The 27558-nt window shown below is 43.1% G+C and overlaps 1 protein-coding gene across 1 annotated transcript; it reads left to right on the plus strand.

Moving 5' to 3' along the window:
- The first annotated feature begins 4062 nt into the window (after nt 1–4062).
- Nucleotides 4063–26125, plus strand: CFAP206 (cilia and flagella associated protein 206). Its single transcript, XM_037393183.1, is given in 13 exon segments — nt 4063–4336; nt 6458–6541; nt 6858–6948; nt 8053–8241; nt 8508–8593; nt 8595–8667; nt 11021–11229; nt 14588–14707; nt 17201–17399; nt 18066–18203; nt 20224–20417; nt 21480–21623; nt 24665–26125. Coding segments are annotated over 13 exon segments (1866 nt in total). The 5' UTR covers nt 4063–4228; the 3' UTR covers nt 24896–26125.
- Nucleotides 26126–27558: the final 1433 nt, after the last annotated feature.

Consider the following 27558-nt stretch of genomic DNA (forward strand, 5'->3'; position numbering starts at 1 on the left):
AGCGTTAATGTTCTTCACAGTAGCTAGTACGGGGCTATGTTTTGGATTCGGGGCTATGTTTTGGATTCGTGCCGGAAACAGCGCTGATAACTCCGGGATGTTTTAGCTGTGGCTGAGCGGTGCTTGCACAGAGCCGAGGCCTTTTCTGCTCCTCACTGCGCCCCAGCCGCGACCGGGCTGGGGGGGCACAAGGAGCTGGGAGGGGGCACCGCCGGGGCAGCTGACCCCAGCTGACCAAAGGGATGTCCCATACCACATGGCGCCACGCTCAGCATATAAAGCTGGGGGAGAAGGAGGAAGGGGGAACGTGCGGAGGGATGGCGTTTGTCTTCCCAAGTACCTGTCACACACGACGGAGCCCGGCTTTCCTGGGGATGGCTGAACACCTGGTGCCAGGGGAAGTGGTGAATGAATTCCTTGTTCTGCTTTGCTTGCGTGCGTGGCTTCTGCTTCACCTGTTAAACTGTCTTTATCTCAACCCACAAGTTTCCTCACTTTCACTCTTCCAGTTCTCTCCCCCATCCCGCTGGGGGCAGGGAGCGAGCGGCTGCGTGGGGCTCGGTTGGTGGCTGGAATTGAACCAAGACAGCCACTAATGCACTCCAGCCACAAATGCACCACCAGTTGCTGGGGCCACTCTAAAGCTAGTCTGAAGTAACAAATGCTGAAGCATGTGTGATGTGGCCCTGTGGTTCTCAGCACTTACTGCTTTGCTCTGCAGAGATTGTGCTACCTGCGGATGTAGGCACAGACACAGATACCAGAAGAAAAGTGAATTTATTGAAATAGTCTTTTAAGTTGTCTTTATATTTGTGTTAGCCATAGCCTCGGACTGTTACAGGACGGGAACTGGCTTTCTGCAGCTGCAAAACTGCAAATTCCACCACTATCTCTACTGCAGATAATGTTTGGTTAAACACCGTAAAACCATCCAGTTTTAGCTGATAATCTTTTCAGGAGCAAGTGTTAGCATCACTGCTTTGAGCACCAGGTTTTATCACTGACTTTTGAAACTTGCTTTTGTAGAGAGAAACCTGGCACCTTCTTTCTTTTCTTTTAATCCCCAGAACTGTGGTGTTCTTCTCCCTTCATTCCTCCCCACCTGCAACTGCAGAAGAGCTGGTTCTTGTGTGATTTATTGGGAAGCACAGAGGGGAATCTCAGTGACCCTAAGCTCACTAACAGCAACATGCTTCTGCTCCAAGAAGTGCCCTGAAAGCTTCTCATTCTGCAGCCTGTGGAAAAAAGCAGTCCTGTAGATTTTTGTTCTCTTGATAAATGTCTTGCTATAATTACTGAGCCTGAGGGTATTGATTTTTTAAAATGAGAATGCAGAAGACATATTAAGAAGCCCCATTAGCTGTGCTACTAGAATGAATTCTAAGACTTCACAATGTCCTTTGCAAGATTATTTTGATGCCTGCTCCACTGACTTTCCCAAAGCATTTCCCACAGGTGATGCTGGGACTCATTGCACTGTACCTTTGTACACATGCTGAGAATGTGGATGTAACCCTGCTGCTACTTGCCAGGTAACATAGTATCATCTTAATTTTACTGATAAGAGTGACTTGACTGAGGTCACAGAGGGGAAAAAAAATAATGATCTTGATCTCATCGTGATTCTCAGCAGAGTACTCTCTGTCTGATACCTTAAACTGAAGGGAAAAAATTAAATCAGTTGAAAACCGGTGTAGCTTGTCGGCTCTTATCCCTCCATTCCCTGTGCCTTTTGAGCTTACTTGATTGCCTTTTAGGGACACAGCTTTTAAATTTAATTAAGGTGCTATTACTCTTTCCTCTGTCTGACATGGAAAAGCTTGAATTAATTGAGTATTGACTAACTGAACTAGTTACAGCAAGGCATCGCTATCATACAACAGCATGCTCACTGGTGTGTGCAAGAGCTGGGGATGAACTTGGGGCTCACTGGGCTGCTGCTTGTGGGCTGTAACCCCACCACACTTGAGGGAACTGCCACCTCCAGGAGCAAGCAAGCTTGACTCTCTTGCTCTTGTTGCAGAGGGAAGTTGCCTCATCTGTGCTGCCTCTGCCTCCAGCACTCACAGTGTACCGCACTCACACGTTTTGCTTATACATATATATGTGCGTATACCTGTGTATTGCATGCACTTTTAGGTGTATACATACTTATCTGTCTGGCTGGGGTGGAGTCAGCTTTCTTCACAGCAGCCCCTGTGGTGCTGTGCTTCGGATCTGTGGCTAAAACAGTGTTTTAGCTGTCTGCTTGCACAGCCTCAAGGTTTTCTTTTTCCCACCCTGCTGCCCCAGCAGCTAGGCAAGAGGCACAGGCAGGAAGCTGGGAGGGGATGCAGCCCACAAAGCTGGCCTGAACTGGCAAAAGAGATATTCCATGCCATATAACATCATGCTCAGCTACAAAAACTGAGGTAGAGGAAGACGAGGGTTTGGCTTTGGGGGTTTTGTCTTCCACAGTAGCCATTGCTCGGAGACTGGGCATCTATCTGCTTGTGGGAGCTGGCGAGTCATTGCCTTTTAATTGGTTGAGTTTTTTTCATTCTCTCCTTTACTTTTTAAACTGTCTACATCTCAGCTCACAAGTTTCCTTGCTTTTTCTCTTCCTTTCTTCTCCCCAGCCCACCGCAGGGGTTGGGAGTGAGCAAGCAGCTGTGTGGGTGCTTTGCTGGTGGCTGGTGTCAACCAATACTGTTCTTTATGGCACTCAGCGTGGAGCTTGAGGAGGGGTTCGAGACAATGTCAGATCTGATCGGAGCATGCTAGACTGAATTTATAGCTGTGTGTGGTTGTGTGGTAGAGATTGCTGATGGCTGCTGTCAGCCTTTGCTGGTTGCTGTGTTTTGCCCAGGGGGACCTACAGGAAAGCTGGCCTTGAGCTTGGTTTTCGGCCCTTGCAGTGCCGTCCCACCGCTCCAGGGACCATCTCGTGGAGGCAGTTGGCAATGGCACCTTCCTCCTCTTCTACCCAGGGGACAGGGCTTCCCAGCCATGCTGCAATGGACCCCCAGCTTCTCCAGCATCTCTGTGCAATGGGAATGCTCCTACTGCTGTGGGCTGTCAGCTGGTTTGGAAGCTGGCCGCTGGCAGCGAGGGTAACGGAAGCATCCCCATGGCCCCTGCTGCCCACCAACACCTACCGCTGCTTTGGACCCCCAACCCAGCCGTCCTGGGGCCTTGGTAGTGCCTGTGGGACCCCCCGGTGGGGGCTGAGGCCGAGGGGTGCGTGTGGGGAGGCTGATTCCCGGGTGGGAAGGGGTGCGGGAGGGCTTGGGCAGGTGCCTGCGGTGGGTTTTGCCCTCAGCGCCGTGGGAAGTGACAGCTGAAGAGGCACGGAGGCCTGCCGAGGTGGCGGAGCACCTGGAGGCTGGTGGTCTCCTCCACGCTGGGAAGACACAGCAGGTCCCGGCGCTGTGCTGGGGCCTGGCCTGCGCCCGCCAGGCCTTCCTCTGGCAGCCCCAGCGGGCAGGCCGCCTCCTGGCACCTGCCGGGGCATGGCGGCTGAGGCAGGGACCGGCTGCCTCTGACGCACACACTGCTTTGGCTTGTATATATGCGTACATGCTTATGTGTCATATACATACCTACATCTGCCTGTATGTATGTTTTGCATATACATATGCATCCATATGCGTTTTGCCTATTCATATACATATATATTGTATATATGAGTACATATTCGGGTACATGTACCTAGGTACAGTATGTATGCGTATTTATACATATGCATACCTACATCCACATATGTGGTGCGTGTGCGCATACAGATCTGCATGTCCACATTGCATATATTCCTGTGCACCTCTGTAGAGGCAGACACCGTACGTATGTACGTTTTGCATGCGCACACACAGACATAGACGTGTTCCTCGGCGTGCCCCGTGCGGTGCGTGGCAGGGCCCGCTTTGCACCCGCACGGGCAGCCGCAGCCGCGGGGCCGCGCCGCGTCCCCATGGCAACGCCCGGCGCCCGCCTGCGGGCCGCCATCGCCGTTTGCCGCCGGCCGGGCCGGGCCGTGGCGGGGGTGGGGGCAGGTGAGATCGGGACGTTTTGGGGTGCCGGGGGCTGTGGGAGCGCTGCGGGCTGTGTGTGTGTGGGGGTGCCCCGACAAGCGGCGGGGCCGAGGGCGGTAGCGGGGGAGCGGGACCCCCGCCCTGGTGGGGACGCGTTGCGGGACGCACCCGCAATCCGAGACCCGGCGGGACCCCCGCTGCCGGCCGTGCGGGGCGGGATGGCCTGTCGCCGGGCCGGGACCCGCATCGGAGACATCGTGAGGGAAATCAGGCAAGAATGCGCCACCCGGGGACACACTGCTTCCGAAACCTTGGTGGCGTTCGTGGTAAGCGCGAATTAAATGTTTCGGGGTGGTGGTGGGGGGGGTGTTACTACGTCTGGCCGTTCTTCTAATCGCATCCAAATTCTGCTCCGGACCATAAAATATTAAGGTAAGTATGTATTGCTAGCACACAGATCAGAAGATTCAAGGCTGGGTGGCCATCGCTTGGCAGCTCAAAATGGTTTTTAAGGCTTTCATGAGGTTGGGGCTTAATTTTACACAAGGTGACCCATTCCCCTGACGTGCGGAAAACAGACTTCACAGCAATGAGATTGTAAAGTAGGTATGTTTACTCAGCGCTGGGCAGCACGGGGTGGGGGAGTCCCACCAAAATCATGCACGCCTTTTCAACATTTTCAGACCTATTTATACATGTTACATTTCTTTATAAAAACACACATAACCTTGGATACATTGATTATATTCAGGCTCCAGGCCACACCTCCACTGCAAAACATTGATTATAAGTAGTCAGCAAACATGCTACAATGGAAAACATATCTAAGTGACGCCAAGCGACTTACTTGCTACAACGGAAAACCTAAGTAACGCCAAGTGACTTTTATGCGGACTTACCGTGACATACAACTCTTAGCAACTTAAAAGCATTATATGTGCAGTATTGATTAAGCATGTGCTTGTTTATCAGGCTAGGATGCCTTGGCTCACCTCGGCGCCGCTGCCTGACACTGCTCGGGCAGAGTGGCGTGGAGCGAGGGCAGAAGTGGTCCTTGGGGTCAGAAACGGGCCCTGGGGTCAGAAATCGGCCCTGTGGTCTTCAGACGGCAGCTCCACAGCAGCCGGCCCAGTCTGGGGTGGTGGCAGCCGAGGCTTTTCAGGCTGATGTGAACTTTGAAATATCTCAGTTTCTGATTGCCCACACTGAGAAGTTTCAAAGGGGCAGGGCATTCAGTATAGGGTCCTAAAAACCTGGAAAAGTAATTCCTCTGAAACGCTACCTGCTCAAATATAGGGCCCTGAAAGGCTGCAGGTCCTGAGCCCTGGGAACTCTTAACTCCGACTCAAGAGTTCTCCCTCAGTTTTCTTCTACAGGCAGATAAAACTTTTCTTGTCTTTCTAAAGTGAAAAAGAGAACTGTTGCCAAGTTTTAATAACACTTCTTCTTACTCCCCTAAATGAACAAAAAGGCATGACTTGTAGCTGAATGTTTATTGCAGCAGCTATGTTTATTCTTTGAGGTTTACCTCTTCCCTCTTTTGTGATGGATTCTTTTGTTTGTTTCTTTGTTTAGACAGGGGCTGGTAGTATAAATGAGCTGAATATTTGAAAGAGTGGGCTTGGATCCCTCTTAAACTAAGAATTAAATGGAATCAATCTCAGTGTTGTCCCTGGTAGACCACTATAAGTATCCTAAAAAACTTCATACACTTCGGCATCTCTTCTTAGGAGACACAGCACCACTGGAGAAGAAAATCTGAATGCATCTGCAAAGCTGTGTCTGAAGAAAGATAGAGTGAGGTTCTTTATTGGTGACAAGGAACAGTATCAGCTCTTGATAAACTTGCATATGAATGTAAATTGTTCACAGCAGTATTGTTAATCTGGCTTTTTTTTTTCCTAAAGGTGTCACCTTGGCTTTAAAAAATACATTGGGCTTAAAAGCAGCACTAATCAGTTCAGCATGAAACTTTCAACGCATAAAAAACTTGTACAAGTGGCTGACAAGATACCCAGCATGCATACAGGTTGCAAACATGCACATATTTCCCTGTATGCAGAACACTATGAATTTTTTATCCAAATGGTAAACATTTATACTGATGCACATAATTCCAACATATGTTTATAAACAACCATTACGAATTTTTATAAAAATTTTACTTAGAAAAATATTTTTCCAGGAAATTTTTAAGGAGCTGTGTTTAAGTATTTCTCTGCAAAGTTTGCATCACAAATAGGTATTTTTTTTCCCACTTCTGTACTGGAACTGAGATTAAAACTGGCAACACCTGAAATGAAGTAGCTTGGTTTCATTATCAAAGATTGAAAAAAGAATAGTAAAGAAATTTTGACTGCATCTGAAATTTTTCAGAAAACAAAAGGTTAGTTTCAAAGAGTATATGTTGAGATGTAAATTAATAGCTTTCTTTTGGCAATCTCTAGGTGAAAGCTGTTGTTTTAGATCCAGGAAATGACTTTAACGTGGATCAAACCTTTACAAAAAAAGATGTGCAAGATCTTATCCAGGTAATTCTGACATGAAGTTGAGAGTTCGTACTATAGCATTATTTGCTACCTGTTCCTGTAAGTGAAATGCCACTTTTTTTTTTTTTTTTTTTAATATATGAACACTTTCAAAGTTTTAATGCTACTTTATTCTCATGATTCTGTAGCTAAAGACTGGACTATGTAAATAAATGCCTTATACTTGTAAATGCCTTATATAGAGAGAATGGTAGCAAGGAGGCTCTACAGCTGTTGTGAAACCTGTAGCATCGTCACTGTTGAGTTCAGATATTTCCCCAGTAATGAGAAAGAACTCTCTTTTCTTCTCTCTTCTTAGCTCTGTGTTACCAAACTGCTTGACACAACAAACCCATCCCTGAGCACAATGAAGATGCAAGTTTACTTTGATACGAACTATGCAAACCGAGGTAATTTCAAATATGTTTTCCTAGAAGAAGTTGATGGCTGGGTTAAGAATTTAATAGCTCTCTTTGCAGGGCTAATAATGATTCCTGTTAAATGACTGCTGGCAGCAAAGCAAAATAAAAATCCCTGGAGAAATGTACTATATAGGAATATGGTGCCTCAGTATGGATATAGTAGGGGAAAAAATATGCATTAGATTTGAGAGTACACTCATGCTGTCTGAGAGATTTACTGATTGTAATGAATTAGCTTGAGAACAATTGTGTTTTCGGGTGCAGTGGCTAGCTACCTTCAGCAAGAAAAACTTGTGCTGCACCTGTGTATCTGAAAGAGAACCAGTACGCAGAACTGCACTTGTATCTGAAAGACAATTTGATGTTTTATCAATATCCCTAATTGAGAGATATAAGGAATCTTGAGCAATCACAGTTTTAACCAAGTATGTTTCGGTCTCATCGGTGGTAATTTCACATCGTCTGAGAATGGGAATGTGGAAGAAAAATGAGATGGGGAAAATGTCAGATCTCGACCGGACAGTGTGTGCTGGCCGGGAAATGGAAGACACAGAACAAGTGTAGACAAAAAATAAACATTTCTGTGTGGGCAGGTCATGAAAATGTTTTTTCTTATTGTCATGGGCTAAAAGCCAAAATCAGTAATGCTAGGAAGCTGCTCCGAAGTCTTCTAGACGCAATAAACTCGGTAAGCTCAGTAAGTCCAGTAAGATTCTGAGATCCTGGGTAGTGTTCAGACGTGGGTATGTAACTTAAGGTGTGTATGAAAGTGAGTGAGTGAGAGTGAGAGTGTGTGCGTGTGTGTTTGTTTGTTAGGTCCTACTGCAGTCAGAGGAGTCCAGAGAGCCAGAAACTTGGTGCTTAATTTGGTCTGAGTAGTTCTCTGGACTTTACTTACTGATGTTGATCATGCTAATCATGTTAAACTCCACTGTTAATTATAACGATATGGTACCTTGAACATCTCTTCCACATATCTGTGCTTCAGAAACCTTAAGTTGGTGCTCTGACTGTGGAAATGATTTGCACCCTCTGTAGAACCCCATTCCCAAAGAATTTCAATAGCACTTTCTAACTGTCCTTCTTTCCTAGCTGAATTACTCAGTGAGCAGCACCGTGTTCTGGAGGGAAGGCTGGCTCCTGTGGTCAGAGATATCACAGATAGTCATCCTCGTGTGCAAGAAGAAATGGAGAATGTGTATCGAAAGATTGTTAGCTATGTGCTGCTAAGCTCTGGCCTGGGATCCCCAACAGATATTGAGGTTGTCAGGGAGGTAACAGGTCAGTAAACTCCCAGCTGTGAAACTGGGGTATTCTTTTTGAAAAATAAAATTTCCTCTTCTCTTTGCTGATCTGTAGATATAGGTTTGGTAAACTGTGATGAATGCTTACTATCCAAACTGTCACTGCTCAGCCTTGAAGTCTAAATTTGCTATGGATTTCCTACTTTTTGCAGTTATTCAGGAGAGGGTATTTTGGCTGCTTTAATGGTTTTCTTTTCTGTTCCCTCACACTGAGGGTGTTCTCACCATTTGTAACGCTTGTAGCTGCCCTGCAGAGTGTATTCCCTCAGACAGAGGTGATTACTTTCACCTCCCTCAGTAAGAAGAGCAAAGAGCAACAGCTGAAAAAATCTTGCCATGCTAGTCACAGGAATTCAGTTGTACAACAAGGAATGCGGGAAAGGAGGAAGCAGCATTGATGACTGTAAGTAGACAACTGTATTTGGGCTGTATATTCCCAATGAAGTCTTCCCGGCCTCCCCTGGAGTGGCTCCAATAATATCCCATCTCTCTAGATAAACAGCTTTGACGCAGGGTCTGTAAACCTGAAAGGGAAAGTACATATTTGATATCGTTTCTAGGTTTCTATGTAGGGTACTACTTTTTAGCTAAGAGGGAGCCTTATGTGGTTGATGTGGAGGGATTAGATGTCTTAACTTCATGCACTAATTGACCTCATGATAACTTGTTCCCTGATCCCTTTCCATTAAGTGAATTAAACATATAATGTTTGCCTTTAAAAGCAGTTAATTAAAATCTTGAAAGGACACTGTCAATCCAATTACATTTTTCTGTTGAGTATGTGTGGTGAGAAGGGATAGAAGTCGCTGAGGCATTATCTGTATCCTGGTAATTTAGAGTAACCTGTTCAGATTCTTAACGTGTTCTCAAAAATCTTTTGCATTTCGAATCTTTCTGCTTCTTTAATAAGCAAAAAATGTCAATGGCTATCCTGAAGTTTTTCAAAAGCTTTATTCAGAGTAGGGCAAGACTTTGCCATTCCTCTTATTTTCTACTTTCCCCAAAAGCCACATTATTTCTGGTAAGTTTAAAAGTAATAATCAAATAAATGACTGGTCAGTGGAAATGTGTTTGTGAATATGCACATAGTACTGTAGGTCAGCGTGGAGACTTCTTTATCAAAAAGGTCTGAAGCCCAAGTTTAGGGGAAAACATTTTGTTTTAAAACACCAACGTTTCTGGAATACGGGACATATCTGTGCTGGAATACAGCACATACCTCTCCTGATAAGGAAATTGTGCCTTATTGGAAAGCAAAGGACTTGCTTAGCTAGACAGTGTTTTAAGTAAAGTATTATAAGTAGGAAAAATAACATACCTACCACATCAGAGAAAGAAGAAAGCAACTTTCTAGATTCTGGTGATTATTTTTTTTTCCTCACATGCTAAGCAAGGCATTGTTGGTTTTCTGTTTTCATAATATATCCTTTCCCACAAATGTCACCTTTCTATGTTGTGGCTGGTCCTACTCTAGGTTCATTGGGCCTGAGTTACAGTGTGAAGAAACATTCAGCTATTGTGGTTATACAAAAGGCTTGACTTGCATCTTGTCGTCTTTGTCGCTCTAATATCTATGGGGTTTGTAATTGATTAAAATAGATATTGTGATTGTTAATCCTGTTACATTTGTTACAGACTTCTTTGCACTGAGCTGTTTACATATGACTTTTGAACAGATGGAAAAAACACAGCATAAGTGCTATTAGACCAGGAGATAAAATGGATGCCTGTATGCTTAAGGACGGTAGTTAGACCGCTAAAGCCTTGAAGTGTTAGCAGTAGTCTCGCTGGGATAGGGCTCCGCCTTGGCATTTTACCCTGCTTCCAAAAAAGTGTATCAGCCAAGCGCTAAGCTTTCTCCACCAGTGGTTAGACCGCTTGTAATACCTGTGCAAATTTACTTCCAATTCTAGCTGTGTTAAATCTAGCCTTTCTGTGCTCACAGCATTTTGAGTAGACATACCTCAAGCCTAATTACTGCACTGCTACTTGACAATGTTGCTACCATTAAACATTCAACACGCGTAACAAAGGGCTGTATTGTGCACTTAAAGAAAGTGGCTGGCCTTCTTATCCTATTTCCTTGCATAGATGTCTGCTTAAAGCAAATAACAAAACATATCAAAACATTCAGTGTAATGGATGTCCACTGTCGATAATGAAATTTTAAAGCAAAAAATATTATTTTTGGTATATTTTATATCAGCTGAAATATGGTTTTTTGACCTATGCCATTTGGGGGAATTTGTGGCGTTTATAAGTACTAATGCTGAATTTTAATAACTGCATAGGCATATTTTTTCATGTAGTATCTACCTTCTGTTTTTAATAATAATCCTTGACTCATTCTTAGAGCATTGTTAGATCTCAAAGTGCCCAGGAAACGGGAGGCCTATTATCATTATTAGTATTTTACAAATGAGGAAACAGAATTGAAACCTGTGCAGGTTGGCTAAACGCAGGACCATGTCAGTAGTAACAACTGAACTACACCTACTATAAAGCAAGTTTTCTCACAGTCCTTGACTGTGGTATTTCCACACCTGTAATTCTGACTATCTGGAACCACTTGACTAGTGAGATACAGTTGTTGAATCCAGTACACAAATATTTGGAAATGCATGAATATAAGGACAAAATTAAGAAATCAGAATTTTATTGAAAGACTACTTTGCTCAAGTACAGCACTTTAACCATTTGCTAATGATTTAAATAATTATTTTTATATGTATCTCACATTTATTCTATACAAATAGTGCCAGCCATTCTGAGTGAAGCCATTCCATCAGCTACATGGATGGTCGATGAAGGTCTTAATACTTGCCATACACTAGCCCACCAGTACACAGCTCTGTTGGAATCCATGCTGGAAGACCCACACAGATACCTGCAGCTTAGTGCTTTTAAATTAAAAGAAGCACTGTTCCATGTGAGACAATATGAGGCTTTCCTTTGCATCCTTCTGGTGAGATACCATCATATTATATCCTGTGAGCTTTCGTTGCAGATGGAATGTATTCAAATTACCTACTTGTACAGGACAGAAATATAAGAAAAATGAATCTGAAGTAAATTAAATAAAATTTATCTCTATATATAGAATCATAGATTATTGAGGTTGGAAATGACCTTTAAGATCATAGAGTCCAACCATTAACCCAGCACTGCCAAGCCCACTGCCAAGTCCTGAGCACCACATCTGCATGTCTTTTAAATGCCTCCAGGGATGGTGACTCCACCATGTCCCTGGGCAGCCTGTTCCAGTGCTTGACAAACCTTTTGGGGAACAATTCCTAATATCCAATCTAAGCCTCCCCTGGTGCAATCTGAGGCTGTTTCCTCTTGTCCTATCACTTGTTACTGGGGAGAAGAGACCGACCCCACCTGCCTACAACCTCCTTTCAGGCAGCTGTAGAGAGCGATAAGGTCTCCCCTCAGCCTCCTTCCCTCCAGGCTAAACAGCCCCAGTTCCCTCAGCTGCTGCTCATCAGACTTGTGCTCCAGACCCTTCCCCAGCTCCGCTGCCCTGCTCTGGGCACGCTCCAGCACCTCAGTGTCTGTCTGGCAGTGAGGGGCCCAAACCTGAACCCAGGGTTCGAGGGGCGGCCTCACCAGTGCCCAGTACAGGGGGACAGTCACTGCCCTGGTCCTGCCGGCCACACTGTGTCTGACACAAGCCATGATGCTGTCGGCCCCCTCGGCCACCTGGGCACACTGCTGGCTCATGTTCAGCCGGCTGTTGACCAGCACCCCCAGGTCCTTTCCCCCAGGCAGTTCCCAGCCACCCTTCCCCAGGCCTGTGGCGCTGCCTGGGGCTGGTGTGACCCAAGGGCAGCACCTGGCACTTCGCTTCATTGAATTTCATACAGCTGGCCTTGGCTCTTCGATCCAGCCTGTCCAGAGCCCCCTGCAGAGCCCCCCTGCCCGCAAGCAGATCAACACGCCCCCCCAGCCAGGTGTCATCTGCAAACTTACTGAGGGTGCACTCGATCCCCTTATTCAGATCATCGATAAAGACATGAAACAGGACTGGCCCCAGTGCTGAGCCCTGGGGAACACCACTTGTGACCAGTCACCAACCGGAGTTAATTCCATTCCCCACCACTCTTTGGCCTCGGCCATCAGCCAGTTTTTTACCGGGTGTAGAGTGCACCATCCAAGCCATGAGCAGCCAGTTTCCCCAGGAGAATGCTGTGGGAAACGGTGTCAAAGGCTTTGCTAAGGCCCAGGTAGAGAAAACATCCACAGCCTTTCCCTCCTCCGCTAGGCAGGTCACCTTGTCATAGGAGATCAGGTCAGTCAGGCAGGACCTGCCTTTCATAACCCCTGCTGGCGGGGCCCGATCCCCAGTTGTCCTGCACATGCTGTGTGATGGCCTCAGGGTGACCTGCTCCACAACCTTCCCCGGCGCTGAGGTCAGGCTGACAGGCCTGTCGTTCCCTGGATCCTCCTTCCGGCCCTTCTTGTAGATGGGTGTCACATTTGCTGACTTCCAGTGAACTGGGACACCCCACCCACCCCTGGTTTGCCAAGTCTGCTGATAGATGATCGAAGGTGGCTCGGTGAGCACTTCTGCCAGCTCCCTCAGTGCCCCTGGGTGGATCCCACCTGGCCCCATAGACTTGTGTGTGTCCGAGTGGAGCAGCAGGTCACTGACCATGTCCCCTTGGATTGCGGGGGCTTCGTTCTGCTCCCCATCCCTGTCTTCCAGCGCAGGGGGCTGGGTACCCTGAGAACAACTGGTCTTACCATTAAAGACTGAAGCAAAGGAGGCACTAAGTACCTCAGCCTTTTCATCATCGTTTTTGACTATGTTTCCCGTCACATCTGATAAGGGGTGGAGATTCTCCTTAGACCTCCTGTTGTTGCTAATATATTTTTAGAAACATTTTTAATTGTCTGTCTTGGCAGTAGCCAGGTTAAGTTCTATCTGGGCTTTGGCCTTTCTCATTTTCTTGCTGCATGACCTCATGACCTCCTTGTAGTCCTCCTGAGTTGCCTGCCCCTTCTTCCACAGGTTATAAACTTTTTTTCCCACCGAATTCCAGACAGATCTCTCTGTTCAGCCAGGCTGGTCTTCTTCCCCACCAGCTCATCTTTCAGCACATGGGGACAGCCTCCTCCTGCACCTTTGAGATTTCCTTCTGAAGAATGCCCAGCCTTCCTGGACCCCTTTGTCCTTCAGGGCTGCCTCCAAGGGGCTCTGTCAACCACGCTCTGAAACAGGTCAAAGTCTGCCCTCTGCAAGCCTAAGGTAGCGGTTCTGCTGGCCCTGCTCCTTACTTATCCAAGAATTAAACCTCTTATCATTTTGTGATCGCTATGCCCAAGACACCCTCCAACCATCACATCACCCACAAGTCCTTCTCGGTTTACAAGCAACTAATCCAGCCGGGCGCCTTCCCTAGCTGGCTCCCTCACCAGCTCTGTCAGGAATTATCTTCCACACACTCCAGGAACCTCCTAGGCTGTTTCCTCTCTGATGTGTTGTGTTTCCAGCAGATATCTAGTAAGTTGAAGTGCCCCATAAGAACAAGGGCTAAAGATCTTGAGACTTCTCCCAGCTGCTTGTAGAATATTTCGTCTGCCTCTTCATCCCGCTTGGGTGGTCTGTAACAGACTCCCACCACGATACCTGCTCTGTCATACTGAACTTGGACCCAACTTGTGGGGTTTGGCTACTGTCAGGTGAAAGACAAAATGGATTGATTGTTTGCTGCAGTATGACTATGCTTTCATTTAATTTCTGAACCAAAAATTCCTTTTTTGGTTTAATTTCATTAACAAAAGACTTAAAAAGTAGGACTTTTTCCTTGTTTGAATACTGATACTCACTCTGCCTCAAAAGGCGTGAGAGAAAAAAATTCCTTGTCCAATCCATAAATATCTCAGTTTTAGTCTGCAGATATCTCCACCACATATGGAGTCATCAGAAGTCTTTGAAGAATACAATTTAAATTCTTGAAACTTGTTTCATTTACAATGAATTTTTCATTTGTCTTTTGAGAAACGGCAGGGTTTTACTAGTCTTTCCTGTACATCATAAAGCTGAGGGAAAAAAAATCTTTTAATTTTTTTCCAGTTCTCTTCATTGTAAAAATGTAGATGCTTTCTATAAAAATTACTAGTATATGTTTGAGAGAAGCACCTGGTTTTATACCTGAACACTTAAGGAAAAATATATTTTGTTGAAAGTTAGGGTGCATTTTGTTCCTTAAAAGAGTTATATGAAAATAGTCAACTGAAGAGATCCAAGTAAATACTTATTACTAAATACTTGAATTTTTTACTGTCATACTTCTTAGCTGAGGTTTTCTTTCCAGTCTGATGCAATTACAAGTGCTCAAGAAGTTGAAAAGATGAAGGTGCAGTTTGCAACAACAATGGAGCAGTTGAAAAACACAGTGCAGAATAAGGTTTCCACAGATACCAAAGAAGTTTTTGTAAGTATTTTGAATGGAAAACCTATTTCTTCTTACTTATAAAAAATTACTGAAGTATTACAAAATACTTTGCCAGTGTATTTTTGCATAGTTTGCGTTAAGAAAAAGGCTACATTATTTCCTCTCTAACAGAATCTGTGATTTTTGAAGGGGCAAGTAAGTTAAAAGACTTGCCCTCACAAAGTAAAAGAAAAGCAAGGTACAAAAAGGGAGAGAAGGAATTAAATGGTATATTATGGTAAGTGTTTTGAGTAATCTGTCAGTATTTGTAGATTTACAATGATATTTTCCTGTTTTATGTAAATATTCTCTCCTGTTCCTTGCAGAAACTGTTAGAACAGGTGACAAATAATAGCACATCAGAATGTGATTCTTTTAAAGCCCCTCCAGAGAGCAATTCTTGTAATTACAGTGTGACTACCTGACCCCATTTTTCTAAAGAAATCAGGTTTCTGTGATGGAGGTTTCAGCCTCTTGGCCCCTCCCAACGGCTTCTGAACCTGCTAGCCAGTTTCAGTTAAATTTGTCAGAGTCCAGACATCTCAAATATATAATTTCTACGAGTTTTGTGAAAAACCAAGCAACTAGAGAGACACAATCACAGCCCTCCTAAGATGGGGTCTGAAATGGGAATGCCAGAATTCCCTGCTGGTTTGTGTGGTGCCTGGCCAGTGAGCAGCCACATACCTCTACGAAACAGATTTTCAGTAGTGTTTCACCCTTGGTTGGGAGCTACAGGACATGGGAGGGAGGTGTTGGAGGAAGAGGGAATGAGTGATGCAAACTGCAGGTATTGTGAAGGAAGGTGCTGGATGACCCTGTGAAAATCTAGGATTATTATGATGGCGTGGTGTAAAGGAAATGGGAGAGCAATATGTCAGAGAGCAGCTTCACATAATTTGCTTTTCATGGTCATTATTTTGGTGATTTGTCTGTATTTTAATTCTTGGCAGTTAGCTGTTGAACTAGCATACAGTCCATACATATGTTGGGTTTTATTTCATCCTTCTAAACAAATAGCTAGAAAGCAAAATAAAGTCTACTGTGGAGGAGGGAGGAAAGACGATCATGCCCCTACCACCTACTCAGCATATTTTTTACACTTCCACTAAGGGCATCTGAGCTGGAAACTCATGGAACAGCACTTTAACTGAGGTACATCTCAGATGTGGTCTGACGCTTCAGTTTTTGTGTGTTTGTGATTTTGTAAGCCAGATGTTCTCATTTGGAGAACATTTCCCCTCCTCGTCCAGCTACTCAAAGCATTTTTTTCTCTTCTGTATCTTCATGGGGCTTAAGTGACTGATACACATTACCATTTTCCTTAGAAGCTGCCTGCTGTTTGCTTTCTTCCTAGATTTTCTTCTCTCTTCAGGTTAGTTAGTTGTTTTTTTCTGCTGAAGACAAAATATGTGATGTCTTTTGATTTTAGGTCTTTTGCAGGTAGAAGTTTCTCTACTAACACGCCATTTAAATGTGTTAAATTTTCTTGTCTTCAGCTAGCTGCTGAGAAGCTGGATCCTCTACAATGTAGAGAAGCAGGGTATTCTGGCTTTAAAAAACTGCAGGATATGGCCTATATTTGTAGTAAACATTTATTTTAGGAAACATAGTAGATTTCATTAATATTCTTTGTTTATTCTAGTAAGAATTATTTCAGTCTTGCTGCCCTTCCTTTAGTCTCTTCCATTTTTGTAACCATAACATTTCCACAGTGTTAGTGATGCCGATGAATTCTAGAGCTAACTCTGTTGTCTGTTCATATAATCATGTTGTTAACATGCATAAAATATAATGTTGTTAGTGTGCATTTCAGATTGGTGAATCTCTTCCCATAAATGCTGTGTGTGTTTAGGTAAACAGGGTGCATTTTAACATCACTTGCCATTGAAGACAGCTCTTAGAAACTGTAGGCTTCTTCTGTATGTGTGTACACGTGTTTGTCAGCATCACTGCTGGGAATGGCAGCTTCCAGTTTTGTCCTGAACCCCATTACCACTCTGAAGAGGCTTGTACCCCGTTAATTTGACACGCGTGATGGCTGGGAGCTGTGGTACCAAGTCACTCTGGAAGCAGGGCAGACAAAATAACAAAACCTGATAGTTTGTACATACAGGTGTGGGTTTACTTCATTTGGTAATTAACCAAGTGCATTTCTTCTGGTCCTTCTTATTCCTCTATACCTTATTTTCAGTTACAAAACTGTACTGCCAGTGAAGCACTCAAGTGCAGGCATGGTCTCAGAGTAACGTATTTGGGAAAGGCTCTGGAGTAAAATGTAGGCAAGTACCATTCTGGCCTGTGGGCCTGCACGCTGGATGCACGAGCTTTGGGCACAGGTGATGGGAGCTCCTCTTAAAATGCCCACGAGTTACCCTGGCTGGGGTGGAAGCCCCGCTTTGCTCATAGCAGGGATTGTTGTGCACAGCACTTGGGTTACACTGCAGGCATAAAACAAATCTGGATTTCAGATCATTTTCTTTATTTTTCTAGCCTCTCTTTGTTGCACTTTCTAACCTCTGGACCAGCTTTCAGGATGAGATGCTACTGCTAAGCTTCCTCACAAATATGACTAACAATCTGCAACAGTTCTTGGAAATCCACTCACAGCTTTTTACTGAGGAAGTACTAACATCTCTTCTGGAAGGAGTGACTGTGAAAAGTGATGAGGAAAGGATACGAGAAACCATGGGTACTGAAAGTTATTTGTTATCCTTCGTTTTCCAAGATTTTGTGGTTAGAATTTTCTTTACAGAAGGTGCTACATAATCTAAATTTGCACAGTAAATTAAAATATGTCTCGTGGATTTATTTTTCATGTAGCATAGTTTGGGCTTTTATCTTTATGTATAAAATTAAAATATAGCTACTAGATAAAAACACGCCTTATAAAAATGGCAGGATGATCAGAGGTTATTTCTACTTTTTTTAATATATTAACTTACTTTGTATCTTTTTATACCTTTCAGAACTTCTGAAATGAAGAGGGGAATAAAAAAGCTAATTTAACAGGGCTTTGGTTATTTGTTTGTAAGATTGTATCCCTAGCAACCAAGTTATACTCCAGGGGATTTGTAATGCATGAGTGGGTGAAAACAAAATAGAAGAATAAGATATCACCTTCCTGTTGTTGTCCCCTGTTTCCAAAGAAAACTAATGATACTGAAAAAGGTTCCTGCAAGACTAATTTTCCAGTAATATCTCTCTTAAGGCAGGGCTAAAGTTTGGCTTGTGGGATCGTGGCACTGCAGGTCATCCTGTGAAGACCAGAGGCATCTGGTTATCCTGTAACATTATTATATTTTAAACATCTGATGTTTTGTTACTGAAATTGTTCTTTTGTTAAACCTTTTCTTAGGAACCAGAGTGAATGTTTCTGATTTTAAGAACCAAGAATGGCTTTTTCCAGAGACTACTGATAATTTTGATCAGTTGCTAATCCAGTACCATGGTTTCTGTGCACATGCAATTGGTGTGAAAGGCCTCACCCTCCCAGGTATGCTTTGCAGTTAGGTCTTTTTCATACTTTGTATGTACACGAGTTCGAGGGAAAATGTAAAGACATGTTCTGAATGCATCCTCTTATGTCAGAGCTGGAGTACTGTGTTTCCATGTTTGTAATTTTCACCCCAAATAACTTGTTTCCCCTGTTAAAGTATTTTCCTTTTAAAAATACACAAATAAACTGCTCTAAATAGAAAGCAGGAGGGTTTCAAGAGAAAAGCAGGCACAAGCAAGCAGAGGCAGAAACAAGATGGGACGGATAAATGTTTCCTCCTGCTGTGTGTGCATCTGTATAACTTACACTGCAGCTGAATGCAGGTTTGTTTACTGTTTTGAATGCTTTAATATAGACGTAGGAAAATGGTCATTCCTTCTGTTTCGTGTATCTGTGTGTTGCAAACACATTTTTCATGCCTACATCGTATGCGTTTTTACATAGTCATTATAAAGTACTAAAAATCCTCTCTGGAAAGAATGGAAAAGTGCACTTAGATTGTCAGCTGATCATAGGAAATTTTTAGTCTCTTTTAGGCTCATTTGTCTTGAAAGCAAGCCTTATTTCAGCTTCCCCATCAGTTCATGATTTATGTCTCCCTATCCTTTATAGAACCTATCCATACAGAATCTTTTTAAACCTCAGGAGCTTGGGAGGAAAATATTGCCATTACTTGGCAGTATTAAAAAATAGTTATTTTAATGGCAGTGTAAATTACTTACGCTTCTTTAGTATTGCATATTAGAACAACTGTCCTGGACTGAATGTCTCTCTAGTCCTGTATCTGATTTCTGGGTGTGGACAGTCATGAGAAACCAAGTAGGAATGATCCTTCCTTAATTATATCCTTCCCTGTTACAGCAGTTAGTGGTTACGGGATTTCCTTAGATGTTGAGTCTGCAACCTTCTGTTGAATAATCCTTGATAGACATTTTTTCATTTATTTAATTGCTTTTTCAATCCATTTAGAGTTTGCCATGGGATATTCTTATTGTCAAGAGTCCCACAATTATAATTCTATATAGTATGAGAAGGTACCTCTTTTTGAGATGGTTGTAAGCTCTGGCTTGATAATTACATCAAAGACCTGATAGTCTTTCTTTTAGGAAAATTAGCAAATAGTAATTTTATACAGCATGCAATTCGTGGTTTTATAACCCTGTATCATATCGTTTTGTTTCTTTTGCTTCCTTTTAATGCTGAAGAGACCTCTTTCTTTTAACCTCTTCTTCTGTGAAAGGTATTCCAAGCCTCTGGTCGCTCCCAACTCCCTTCATTTTACTTTTTCTTATTTTGTTGTTTTGAAACAAACTGTAGTATTACAAATGTAGCATATAGGTTGTTACAATGTTGGTTTTCTTCTCCCCCTCTGTTTGCATCCTAATAATTCCTGACATTCTTTTTGCTTTTTTTGATTGCCACTGAGTAGTGCCATTGAGTATTTTGAAGCACTGTCTGTAATGATTCTAGGTCTCTCCTGGGCAATGACAGCTGAAGCAGAGCCTGCCACTGTCCTCGAGCTAGATTTGTGTTTTCCTATATAAGTTATCTGGCCTTTAATGACATTTCATTTTCTCTGTTAATTTATTGTCCAGCTTCTCAGCCGCTTCATCTGCTTCTTCAGTAAATTTCAGTGTTATACCCTTTGGTATAAACGCACTGCTGATCTACAGTCATGTATTTGCTGGAGATTATAGGGGACACATTTGTGGGTATGGGCTGTTGTCTTATGCCTTTGCTATAGGTGTTTTATCTGTTGTTTTTTGGACAGACATGCACTAAGGCATGCTGGATGTGAACTGATCAAAAGCAGTTGTACAGACCTAATGAAATAGATTTTTCTGTATTTAAAAAACCTTACTCTCATGGATTTATTCTGATTTCAGAAAAAAAAAGGAAGTGAAACTGACTTGAGGGAAACACAGAATCTTGATTACAAATGTCTTTTGTATAGGGTATCGTACTGTTCACTATTTTATTTATGTGGGGTTTGTTTTGGGGTTTTTGTTTTTTCTAGGAAATCCTGCTATTGGGATTTTGAAGCACAAGGAGAGATGTTATGTGTTCAGTTCCAAAGAAGCTGCATACATCTTTGCTCAAGATCCAGAGAAGTTCATTCAACTGAATATAGAAAAAGCAAAAGAACATATAGAGCTAATTCAACTGCTCGAGCTTCATCATCAGTTTGAATACCTTGCTCCGTATGCACAGGTACACATTGCCCATGCCTCTTGCTGAACAGCTGTGTGTCACTGGTTGCTCTGTCCTTTCTAGAACATAAAAAGAATAGGTGATACACACCTTTAGGAAAGAAGTATAATCATCTGCCTATCATATAAAATGTCCATCTTTTCCAGGTCTTCAGAGTGCTGATAAGAAACATTTTCCCTTAATCTTGTTCTCACCTTGTCTCTTCATAGGAGAATATGTAAAGCCAAAGGATTCCGGCAGCTATAAAAGCTGTTTGTCCTTAGCCTAGGAAGATATTTCTGTGCCTGATACTTCTTTTCCTCATTTTTGCAGAAGTAGCTTAAAGGGACAGTAAATAAATGCAATAGAAGATAAGCCAGATAGTGTATTAACTGGAACTTTAGCTTAGCAGTTCATCAGTGTGTGCTGGATGAGGGTATAGTGATATCTGGGGACAGAAACTGTGGAATATATTATAAAATCAAAGAGGACTCATTAATAATGAGTATGACAGTGCTACTGTGTGAAATCCAAAGACTTGAACTGAATTGAATCCACAGACATTCTCTGTGATCCATTGTGAATTCTAGGTCCCTGGCATTGGAAAGAATGTAGTCTTGAACTGGCCCTTGGTGAGAAAGATATAGTTTATATCCTGGCTCTGGCAGAGATGTAAACACTTCTAATTATGATTTGTGATTTTCAGTCCATTCATAAACACAAAGGTGCCTGCATCATAAAATACTGGTGGTTGTGGTGAGACCCCTTTTTAACGAAATCCAATGATTAAGCACTCATTTGGAATGTGGGAGTCTGCAATTCAGCTGTGGTCTCTGCCTGAAGAGTTTTCTATCAGAAATTAAATCCATCAAAAACTTAATGGTTTCTTCTTTTTAGTGGGTCAGGAGGAACAAACATTGCTGAATGTAAAAATCCTTATCCACTCATGGTTTGAGAGTTTGCAGATTTCTATTTGCTTTTTAAAAGCAGCATATCCCTATGCTATTTTTCTTAGATGTCTGTATTCTTCTCATTAATGCCTTGCTTGCGTTTGATGTTTGGGTTTTGTTGTTTTTTATCCAGGCCAGAAATGCAGACAAATATTTGATGAAACCAACCACAAAATGTGACAGTAGCACTCAAACTGATACTCATATCTTGCCTCCAACTATTGTGACATCCTACGAATGGAATGAATGGGAACTGAGAAGAAAAGCTCTAAAATTGGTTTGTATTGTTATTACCGGATTTTCACTGTTGGACAACAAGGTTCAGAATAAATTATTCTAAACTTTTGCTCCTTGCAACATAAATCTAACCATATTCAAATGTTACAAGTGTCTCAGTATTTTTCCCCAGGTATTTTCTCTCCATATTTCTAGACTTTCTTATTTTCTCACTTTTTCCATATTTTTCCCCAGTTTTTTGAGCAGTGCTTTCACTGCTAAATCTATTCATTCCAAATTTTTTCCATTGCCTTCTTTAAGTAATAAAGTTGTTGATTAGCATTGAATTTTAAAGTTGTTTACGCTCAAATAAATAGAACAGGTTGAAGATATTGCTATATACTTTCTCTGTTAAAAAAAAAAAAGGTTGCAGAAAGGTTTGGGTCAGGCAAAACTTTATTGCCAGTTGAGCAATTTATATTAATATTCATCACCATCAAATGAGAGGAGGAAAACTGTAGTAACTGGCAGAGAGAATGGTTAGGAATACCTTTGGATGGTTTGGTGTTTGACCCTGCAGAAGCTTTCTTAGAGCTAACTTACCCATCTTTGAAAGGTATCAAAGCATGAGGCTTTTTTGTGTGTGTGTGTGTGTGTGTGTAATGAAATACTTTTCTTTTTATTCTGATTCTTCATATTTGCTAAAACCAATTCTGCTTTTTTTGGGGAAAAAAAATTAAATAAATCCTCTTATGTAGGATTGGAGAGGTAAGAAACAGAGTAAGTAGGTTTTCTTTAGTATATATAAGCTAGAGGAAATGTTTTTATACTATCAAAGCTAGAGGAAATGTTTTTTATACTATCATGATGATTTTCTGATGGATTGGAAATCACAGTCTGTGCACAGAAGGCTGGCCACATACATAAAAGCTTTTCAAGTAACAGAATATATTTTAAAGCTTCTTTCTAGAGCTTGCCAGCACATGCCAGTTGTGAGAGTATAGCATCGATTTTTCACAATTCAATCAAAATGAACTTGTGAGTACAGGGAATATTGCAGTTACGAATATCAACTGGACACAGAATACTGCAGGATTGTTTTTTCTGTGAACAGATGCACTAAGGAGGCCTGTGATCTGCTGTGCAGCCCATTTCCTTTCTGTTTTTCTTTTTGCCATGAAATCTCCAACATTACAAAAGAAAACCAAAATTCTGGACAGAGAAGTCTTGCCAGTGTTAACTGGCTTATAAAGAATTCTAAGTAATAGCTGTTACTGAGGTATATAAAGAAGCTAATTAGGGTTACAAGAGGCCTAGCTAAAAGCCTCCTTTGCTTCTGTAATGGACAAAAGTACATAAATAAATGTAAGATGTGGTCAGTGGTTTGTCCTTAGCGTAAGCAAATGTGGATGTTTTCCAGTAGCTGAGCATGAAGACCATTCACAAGCAAATTTGTAGCTCATTAGTTTGAAATATTTAAAGAAAGTACTTGAAAGTACTGAGGGTGTTTTAGCCTCAACTGTCCATATGGGACATTAGTGATGCTGAGTTGAAACAAAAAATCCCAGATGCGTGCAGAAATCTTTTGTCTACAGTGACTATGCTGAATTTGTATATGGAGGTGATATAACATTTAGAAGCAAAGTGGTAAAATAACGGAAATAGCTTACCAAAACGCATCTGTGAATTTGATACGTTACAGGAGCATCGGACATATCTGCGGGTTTTGTTAGATGAGCTCAGATGCCTTGGGTTTTTCCTGTTGTTCATACTTAGCCAGAAAACTTGTAGTGATATGAAGTGTTAAAATATGACACCTAGTTGATGTTAGAAGTAAAATTTTCAGCTCACAATTGTTTCTCTGTGCAAGGATAGTTCCTTGCAATAGCATACATTCAGTTTTCAAGAGGGATAAACTTAACAGAGAAACAGTATCTCATGCCTGCTCTTGTTTTGATTGCCATTAAAACACTCAGAAGGAAAAGACTAAAATATTGTCTTTCTTCTTTTGCTGTCTCTTCTCTAAGTTCCTTCTCATTCTTTTCTGTATTTTCCTTGATGACACTGTACATAAGATTCAGTTGTAGATTAAGATAGCAAAATGTGTCTACATGTAGATGCTTTAATTTCAGTTTCAGTTGAAAGAGACCTAGCTAGTTGAGTCTGGAGAATATTTTGACTCACCCTGATACAAACACCAAATCTGGCCAACTTAATGGGTCTCCATCTTCCACTGACTCCAGTCTTCACTGACTGGACTGGACTCCAGGGACATTCTCGTTTACATGTAAGGGTCTGGATCCCATGACATGGGACTGTATTTTGTATATTTTGGTGACAACATTATGTCATATGATTTAAAGTGGTTTACGTCGTTGCTGACATAGAAGGCTCAGTGGAATAAGGAACATTTTGTTGATATTAACACTTTGTGAGAAGAGATTTTGTTCTATCTACAGCAGTTTCTATGACTAACAGAGCTTTAGTCATAAATTACCCTAACTTTTGCCCCTTGCAAAAAGGGGTTAATGAGAAATGCCTTGAAGGCAGGCATTTTTTCCCTTTTATCTGATACTTTGTGACACCAGCCCCCACAATTCATCACATTTGGCAGAAACCAGGCAAAGATTTGATCCTGTAGCTGGGTTATCCACAATATTCAGGATCTTGAAACTTGATTTAGGTTGCAGATGCCCAAAGAGATTTATCCAAGCCTGCTATCATATTCAGTGTGCTTTCAGATTGATAGAAATTAATTGGAAGCACTGGAAGAGCTTACCATGAAAACAACTGTTTATTCTAACAAAACAAAGGCTTCAGCATTTAACAAAATTTGAAGCACAATGACCAAAGGAGAATATAAAAGCTGTAAGAGGCTGACATAAAATTGTGTGGGCTATGTACAGTGCTGTTCACACATCCTGTTCGTACAGGAGTTATCAAATCACAGTTGCAACCGTGTAATGACAGTAGGGTGAATTGGGCCATGTTCCAGGTCTGTGAAGCACATAGATGTAGAATGTAAAAATGCACCTAAGTATGCACTAGTGCTAAAATGTTTAAACAAAATTTTGCTTAATCTGATTCTTTTTGTGTCTTTAGGCCAATTTGCGACGCAAAATAACTCATGCCATGCAGACTGATCTCAGCCATATGAGAAGAGAGAACTCCACCCAAGTGTACTTGCCAAAAGATGTTAGCACTCAGACTAAGCGTGACAACTCAAGCAATGTACCCAGACCACAGATTTTCCTGAAAGGTCTCCGAGGAGGATCCACTCCTACTACTCATATGGTCAAAGTAGACTTAACAAGAGCAGCAGATGAAACCTAAGTGAAAATGAGTAACCTGAAGATACAGATTTGTATTGATGTATATATAAAACTCTCCGCATATATCTGATTTCAGATACAAAGGATTTTATTGTGTCTGTTGATTCCAGGAGCAGTTGATTTATTTCATTTATCTTATCTGTTGGGGCTGCTGGCTGGCGTGAAGTGGTAGAAATGATAAGCCTAAAGCACCCAGGTTTTAAACAGCAATTTAGAATCCAGATATTCCCAAAGACGTTAACTTAAACTAACATTTAAATATGTAGTGTGTGTTCTAGGATTTTCTTGAAGTTTGAATACAATGATTGCTTGCAGAAATACTGCCATTAAGAGCGATGCCTTTGGTACATGAAAAGTATAATGTAAGACAAATAGGTTTTATAAGATATGGGGCCAATGCTGCAGCTCCTGCAGGGACATAATTCCCATTGGTGTGAAATAAAACTGATCCCAAGAGTCACCCACATGTCACCACTCCACCCTTAGAGCAGAATCATCAGGAAGGTAAAACCAGCAAACTGCAGTCACGCTAGGTCCTTGGGCTTGTCCATTTGTGCTGTTAACACACGTGCCCTTGCATGGTAACAGGCGTTACGAGTGTAGGCTGAGGCAGGGAGGTGGAGAAGAGGGAATCTATCTCAGACAGCTCTGGCAGCCTTTTACGTCTCTCCTAATTTCTGTGTTCATTAGCTAAACACTGAAAACCATGGGAACTTCAGGGACCTTCTCGAAAGCTGTGTTTCACTTGTGTTTGAAAAACCAAAGCACAGCAGGAAAAGGTTTTCAGCTTTATTTCATTGTGGCAAGGAAATATGTGCTAGGTCTAACCAACACAACTGCAGCTAGCATTTGTTTGTGAAAACCTGCACCATTTGAGCTTTAAGATGAAACATCTTCTCAAATGAAAGTAGGGGGTACTTTAAAACAGGGATACTTTTCGCAACAGCAAAGAGCTCCACAAGTTATTATCTGCAAAATGTCCAGGTGTGCAACTGTGATTGCATAGGGTGTGCTGAGGTTTCTAAATCTTTTTTGGTCAGGTGCAGCATGGTGCAGCATGGTTTCCCAGGTCATTGTTACACAAGCTCGTGACAATAGAGATCGAAGATTCAAGCTGCTGGGTGATTTTTCTGTGGCATTGTGCAGGACAGCATTCTCTTTAACTGTCTCCAAGGTATCTGGCTTCGTTTTTTAAAGTTACACAGCTGGGACAAATTTTCAAGGCATTATTTAAAAAAAAAAAAAAAAAAAAAAAAAAGCAGGAAGGGAGCATGGAGAGAATTTAGCTAAATGGTTTTCCACTAGGTGATTTTCTTTTGCAAAAACAAACTAATCAGTAGCAGCCAGATGTGCTGCTCCTTCATGTTTTTAAATTATGAGCTGGCACCATTTTTCAGATTTATTAAAAAAAATATGAATGCTTTTACCAGCTGCAGCTTTTTTTTTCAAAGAAGAATACCCCATTGCTGCTTTATTAAATACGTTTGCTGTGATTGATCTCTGTATTTTTATCATCATTTGCTTTGAACCTTTTATGTTAAAGTTCTTATTTTGAACCAATAAACCAGTATTTCAAGAATCTGTAAGTACATTTATTTAAGAGGAAACTGATGAGCAAAAAATGCATTTTATCCTACTTACTCTGTTGTTTTCCACTAGAGAAGGTGCTGCAGTATTGTGAAATACTGGGCAATACAATTGTAATTAAATCTTAGTTTCAGCAGGGTAGAAACATGTCGGTACCTACGAGCTTACTCCTGGCAATGTGAAAGATGTGTGTGAGATTCCTGCGTGTTTACTACCAATCAAATAGTTCAGAAAAAAAGGAGAGGTTACTTTTCAAAATGGCTTTACTGATGTGAAAGGGGAGGCAACGTTCAGGCCGCGCCCGGTTGAACTCGAGCTGGTTTTCCTTCGAGCCTGGCTCTCCCGCGGCGCTGCGCGCTGCGGCTACCCGGCTTCGGGGCCGTTCAACGGGCCGCTCGGCACGGCCACTGGCCCCCTTCGCCTTCACGGCTGGGTTCGGCATTTTCTTCTTTCCAGGTGCTGCTGCTCGGGGAGCACAAGGCAGATACACAGGCAGCAGGCGGCGCGCAGGCTGCCGCGTACCTCACTCGAGCTCCCGAAGCTTTCCTCCAGCTTCCCTCCGCTCCTGGCACGCAGCAGCACCCTCGCTGCAGCCACGGGGCGCTCTGGGGACTGTCACTGCCGCCGCACAGGCTGCAGCCCCGCCGCGCTCCCGGCCCCCCGCGGCGGCCCTGCGCCGGGGCCGGGGCTACGGGCGGGCACAGCGCCGCGCCGCGGGGGCGCAAGAGGGCGGGCAACGGCGGCGGGGGCGCGCCGGCTCGGCAGCCGTGGCGGTAGCACCGCGGGGGCCGCCCGGCCCTGCCGCTGCCCTCCCGCCCGGGGCGCGGCCCCGCTCAGCCCCGCGCCGAGCCGTGCCCACCGCTCCCCCCCGGGGCCCGGCCGCCGCCGGCGCGCACCGCTGCCCTCGGACGGCGGTCGGGCTGGCGCCGCGGGCAGTCACCCGCCGTGACCCGCAGCACAAGCGGCACCGCGCGGGCCCGCCGGGCGGCAGCCTGCGCCCGGGCCCAGCCGCGGCCCTCCGCCTCCCGGGGGGCGGCCAGACGGACCTCCGACTCTATGGTGAAACGAGGGAGGCGG

This window comes from Falco rusticolus, chromosome 6 (genome assembly GCF_015220075.1).
Source record: "Falco rusticolus isolate bFalRus1 chromosome 6, bFalRus1.pri, whole genome shotgun sequence".
In the NCBI taxonomy this organism is placed as follows: domain Eukaryota; kingdom Metazoa; phylum Chordata; class Aves; order Falconiformes; family Falconidae; genus Falco; species Falco rusticolus.